At 35.1% G+C, this 6,391-nt stretch overlaps 1 protein-coding gene across 1 annotated transcript in view; it reads right to left on the bottom strand.

Moving 5' to 3' along the window:
* The window catches only part of CALCR (calcitonin receptor), a 41,560-nt gene extending 35,464 nt beyond the window's left edge, over positions 1–6,096 (bottom strand). Inside the window, exons 1-2 of the mRNA XM_003407144.3 lie at positions 6,046–6,096; positions 207–363 (exon numbers count right to left, since the gene is read on the bottom strand). Of these exons, the coding sequence (XP_003407192.1) occupies positions 207–363; positions 6,046–6,096 (208 nt within the window). The remainder of the gene's footprint in view (positions 1–206; positions 364–6,045) is intronic.
* Between the last annotated feature and the right edge of the window lie 295 nt (positions 6,097–6,391).

The following is a 6,391-nucleotide window of genomic DNA, read 5'->3' on the forward strand; positions in this document are numbered from 1 at the left end:
TTAGTCAAAGAGCAGTTGGATGAACTTGAGTAAAGTAACTAGATATATCTGCTGCATAAAATAAACCTACCATAGTATGAAAGCCGCTGTGAAGACTGATTACATATTAAATTAAATTAGAAGTAGTCAACACATATTTTACCCACTGAAGAGAATAAGTCTCACATGATGTTTGAAACACAAGTTCATATACATTCTTCTCTTACCTTCTCTTTCGTCTGATGGTGACTGTAACATTTGCTCATAGCAATCGTATTGTGCCTCCATCAACCTCTTCCGTCCGAGAACGTACAGAAATGGCTCGGAGTCTAGATCCTCGAGAAAGGTTTCATTGAAAGTGAAAGGAAGTATTGGGGCTGGTTGCTGTATAAAAAGGAAAATTGGATACAAATGGAGAGTAAGGATAGATGAGCACATAAATAAATGAAAAAATCAAAAAGTTAGAATACATTTGTTTTTCCTTCTACAAGCAATGAGCATTCATAGTCTGCATATACAATATTTTTGTTTTATAATTAAAAAGTGTATTTACAATTCATCTACAAATTCTATATTTGCATTGGCTTCCATGCATTATTGAAAATGCATAGCTCCTACACACATCTATGCACCTCTTTATCATCAAGGATTGTTTTAATTTTATTATCATTATAAAGTTTAGAAGTAAACAAAATAAATAATCTGATTTCCAAAAATACTAGTATTATATCAACTTTATCATTTTTGGGACTCTTAAGAATCATGAATCATGTTATTAAAAATAGATACAAAAAAATAAGTGCAATAAACGAGCTTTTTTAAATTGGATTCTTTCAACTAATTTTTATTCATGCTCGGATTGTGCACACTGCCAAAACGTTACCCTATTTATTCCATAGAACAAACAAAATCTCTTCTTCTGAGATACCCTGCCTCTGATAATTGGCCTCAATCCCTTTAAATTGGTTTCATCAGCAGATGACCTGTACAGGGTAATTCATTTTCACTACTGAAAATCAACCGAAACCTTCAATATTTTCCTCGTGCATTGGCATTTTCAGTACGGACTGACACTAATTTTGTGTCTCAGTTAATCCCCATCACCATCACAGGTATCAAATTTGTGTGGTGTGTGTCTGAAAGATCACTGTCTAACATACGGCCTTTTCTAACTTGTGTTTATACAGATTTCAATCTCCTTTGTGGCTATAACTTCAATTTTTAGTGGTGTTTGAACCTGTGGCTTCTTATATTCACGTCCTGCTTAGAGGTTTTGTTGAAGAAGGCCTGAAAACTATAGCCTACAGACTCTCCTTCTTCTGAAGGCGGGAATACAGTTTGCTGTTTCTATCAAATCTGTTGAAACTACTTTTATTTGAACTTATTCTGCCTAAATTATTCTATGATTGAAGTTTTCCCAAGTGTATTGATGGCAGAGATGATGTTATGTCCTTATCTATATCTGCTACAGGCTCTAAAACAGAACTCATCCTTATTAAGCTGATCTGTGTACCCCAGGCTATTCATGGTGGAGCCTCACTGTTTTCCAGTCCATGTCATTGTGTAGATTGACTGTCCTTGTCCTATGAGACAGTATATAACTAAAACCTAAATTGTATAGCACACAATAAAATAAAAATTCAGAGTGGAAAGAGAACATGGGCAAAAATAGTCCAGGATGGTTACAGACACAAGATGGAATTTGAACTGGACTGTGAGTATATGTAGTGTTTGAAGGCAGAGAGGAGAGGGAAGGCTTTCTGGATGGAGGGGAAGGAATGCACAAAAGTCCAGAGGTAGTAAATGCATGTGTGACACAGAAAGAAGAACATCCTGGCCTAAGGAGAGCATGTTTGAGGCTTAGTAAGTAATGGGGTTAAGGAGAATCAGATAATGCAGTGCTCTGAGAGCCAAGAAAAACAGTTAAAACATTTTTTGTCCCTTTGAGCAAGTTAGAAACCTTTCTAGGTCTAAGTTTTCTCATTTGTAAAATGGCAATAGTAATCACAAAATTTATCATTCTATGTTGTGAGGATAAACAAAAACAAATACAAAATACCTATGACATGAAAGGCTCAATACGTTAGCTATAATATTATTAAAATACGATAATAAAAGGAATATTTTGCAGTTTTTCTATCAGAGAAGGTTGTGAAAGGAGGGTTTTGGTAAAATTATTCTGACAGGCATCGGATGTCCATGGGCTGGCATTGAGGAGGCCAGCCACGGAATGGAAGGACTGGACTAGATCACCTTGCTGTGGAACAAGAAAGAGCAACTCTCAGCACTCTCTCAAATAATGAAATTGTGAGGGCATACTTGAATATAAAGACTGGAGAACAGGAATAGTCAAATAATAGCCCAGATATTTTAGCCTATATAACTCAAAAAAATAGTGACTTGAGTAAAGGAGGTATTGAGAAAGGAGAACCCTACTGGGAAAAGAAGGAAAGTTCTATTTTAAACTTGTATTGGAGGTGACAGCGAGCCATCTGAATAGAAAGATCTTGCAAAGAGAACAGCATAGATACTTATTACTTTTATTACATTACTGTTTCAATGCTAGGTGGACTCGTATTGTGAATAAAGTTGACCCTACTCTCAAAATATTTGGGTTATTTGTTATTCAAAACCAAACCAAACCCATTGCTGTCGAGTTGATTTCGACTCACAGCGACCTCTTAGGACAGAGTAGAACTGCCCTGTAGAGTTTCCAAGGAGCACCTGGTGGATTTGAGCTGCTGACCTTTATGGTTAGCAGATATCACTCTTAACTACTACGCCACCAGGGCTTTCATTTGTAATTTAAGGCCTCTTGAATTAATGAGAGAGGAAGGAGAAATTGGTGAGCCTACAAAAGTGAATAAAATTTTGCAAATCTTTTACCAATTTGGCTAAACACCATTCTGTTGTCATGTGACCCTTTTCTCACTAGATTTTAGATTGATCAGTCAGCTGAGGATACAGTGCTGAATAAAACAGGTATGGCCCTGCCCTTGTAGAGCTTACATCTCTCAGGAGACATCAATACTATAAATTTTTGTTTGAAACATGAAATTGTGAAAGATAAAGAATCATCAACCATAAGATGGTCATCTATTCCATTAGGATTTGGAAAGTGGTTAGTAAAGTTAAAAAAATTTTTTCAGAAGAGATTCCACGTTAGGCTTCCTTTGTATTTTATTAGCCTATATTTATATAAATGTGTGTGGTGGGTTTAAAACTTCTCACTAAATATCATGTAATCTTCAAAGCAAGAAAGGATCATGGTGCCCTCAGGATAGAGATATTAATGATTGAATTACCTTTCAAATCTATTTTAGATTCTTCTTTTGTGGCTCTATTCCTAGAAGCTTCAGTTGCTATGAGAATTACCACTCGATAAGTTTTGTCATGAACTGTTGAGCCATTTTCTTCATATTCAAATCAAATTAGAAGATGGAATCTGATGTCATATGTAAATCTTATCTACCAATTATATTAAATATTTTAGACATTAGAGACTATTTTGCTTAAATTTGGCATTCTTTCCAAAAACAACATTCAGAATTCTGTTTTTAAATTGGTTGGAAAACCAATTAAGAAATGACCCTGCACTAGTTAGAAACTCATGGAGACCATAGGGAAACAGAATGTGCAAGAATATCGAGTGGAAGAACCATATACTTGGATTTTCAATTAAAACATTACTTGGTTTAATGCAGTTTTAACCTCTGTCATAGTGGAGACATGGCCTATGATTAAGAGTAGATATAGTTCATGTAGATGACAGTAGCATTGAGCTTATCATTCCTACAGCGTAGAACAAACTCCAGTGAACCTTTTTTGGGACCTGATTAACTAGAGCTTGTTTCAATACTGAAGGAATAAAAAATTGGAACTTCTGTTGTTAGATGAGTCATAATAATCTGAGTACTATCTTGCTGTAGTTCATGTTTAAGCATTGACTATAGAATTTTCCCAGTGGTAGCTCAATGTTTCAATGACTTTTTTTTTTTTTACTAAAATAACATATACATTTGGGACACTCTATTTCATTCTCTCTATAAAAGTATATATATATATTTTTTTATAAAAGTATATATATAATTCCGAACATGGAATTACTGCTATTTAAAAATAACACATACATAAATTTGATAAAGTTCATTAAACATATTCCTTTTTCCATGATGATTTCACAGAAATAAAATAAAAATTGCTAATGAGGTGGTATTATTCTTAGCTTTAAGGAGGCAAAACAAAACCAGTGGAGTGATTAAATAATACTACAAAGCAATATAAAAGACTTAAAAATATTCTACTTATTATAAGTTTTATGGTTATGCTATGTAGTTTGGGGATTTAAATAAATACATGACTCTATGCTGACTTGAAGATAAAATGAAACATTAATGGCATATTGTTTTTCTGAGTAAAGACCAGTGTTGAAATTTTTGCAAAGAAGCCACCTCATATGATTCTTCAAAAGAAACCTTTTAATTGTTGTCCATGGAGCAGTTTAGCCACCGTATATGTGATGTCACTCCTAAGAGTTCAAGTAAATGGCGCCACACATACAACCGCCAAGCTGGCACCCACAGCTGTGTAGTCAGCAGCCGAAACGTCGCTGGTTCTTTCCATCAATAAATACCTTGAATGTCTCCTACATGCCGGGTACTGTGCTAGCTTCTGGAGATTCAGCAGTGAATAAGTCTGGCAAGGTCTCCCTGCTCTCATGGAGCTTACATTCTAGAGGATTTCATCCACACTAATGGTGGAGTCCTGGGGAAAGCAGCCTGATTTGAACGCTCATGGGCTCAGGAAATTCCTGTTCTGATGTAGGTGATCAGCCTGCTTTGGGGTTGCAGGTGGTTTTTAGAAAAAGTATAGAGACAGAACAGTTTTAGCACTGTTTTGTTAAGAACTTTAAGAAGTGGTCCATCTCTGCAATGGTTTCAAGCCCGCTGAATGTGTGGACCCATGCTACTGTGCTGAAGAAAGAGATTCCTACTGATTGCCACAGGCAAAGCTTCTATAAAAAAAATACGAATCCAGAATACACAAATTGATGTATCCAGAAAGTTTCCCATTTCATCGTCCTTCGTATTGAAAATGTATATGTCAGAATTATTTGTGTTTTTCAGTTACTTATATTTTTCACAATAACAAAGGATAAAATGCAACTTTGTAACATGTCAGCCCTGGTTCTTCCAGGTAAGACCAGATGCCTGGTTGGTGTCCTATGTAGTTCACATTTAAGCATTATATAAACAATAAAGCTTGTGCATAAATTACAAATTTAAAGTGAATAGGGGAAACACAGCTAAAAAAGCAACAACGATGAAAACAATGTTTCTTAGAAGAGCCTAGTTTTTCTATGCCTTCATTGTTGTTTTCATTGTTTTATTCATCATCATCATCATTCTAGCATTTTTTGAGTGCTCACTATGTGCCAAGCACTGTTCTAAGCCTGTTATTTTAACTCAGAAGGGAAAAGAAGTGAATGGGTAGTTTGTATTAATGTAGATGAGGCTGATGGAATGGGGTGACTCAAATAGATACTTTAAAGGCCATTTGGAATTAATATACTGGTAGTGATTTTTCACACACACATACAAAAAAGGCTGAAGAAAGACTGATGGAATGACAGTGGTTTGTAAAGACTTGAAGATCCTTAGTCAGTTTTTGATGAGAGATACATTTGAAATGAACAACCAGATCAACAGAGTTCAGATGTTTTAAAAGGACACAGCACAGACACTGTGCTTCAAATCCACATCTAATATCATATACTTCATTTAAGAACATTAGCCTTCAATGTTCATTTTCCAAGATAATATGGAGATGATGTCTCAAATTAACATTAAATATTTTTCAAGCAAATAAACTCAACTTTCTGAGGAAACCATAGGTATAAGTTCAGAGGGGAGATTTGTTGACAAAATGTTAAGAAAATGGTAAGTTTCAAGGCTTCGGGAGAACATTGTTTGCCCTTGCAAATGCCAATTCAACCAAGCTCAAAACACTCCCCTCTATTTCAACATTCCTTATTAATGTAACTTTGAATAATTTTGTCGTACTTACTTTTAGTAAGATGAACAACGCCAAGACCCAATTTGTGATTGTGAGCTTCATTTTTGGTTTGTGAAGATGATCTCACTTGGTCCTGTAGAAAGTAAATAAATGTAAGAAAGTCACTTAAGTTGATATAGCTTTGGTATCAACTACAGCCTTACTTTTTCTTTCCTTAAAGTGATGAAAGAGAAAAATTACAATTATCTTAGAAGAGTTTAGTCCGAGTGTCTATGTGTTAAGTCTGTGAATTCTGCCGGAACCAAATTGTGAGCTAATAATCATACACATCATATACATATTTGACTCGGAGAACAAGTATCAGTTACAAACTCTGACATCCACCTCCCCTTCTTTT

This window comes from Loxodonta africana, chromosome 8 (genome assembly GCF_030014295.1).
Source record: "Loxodonta africana isolate mLoxAfr1 chromosome 8, mLoxAfr1.hap2, whole genome shotgun sequence".
NCBI classification, from domain to species: Eukaryota; Metazoa; Chordata; class Mammalia; order Proboscidea; family Elephantidae; genus Loxodonta; species Loxodonta africana.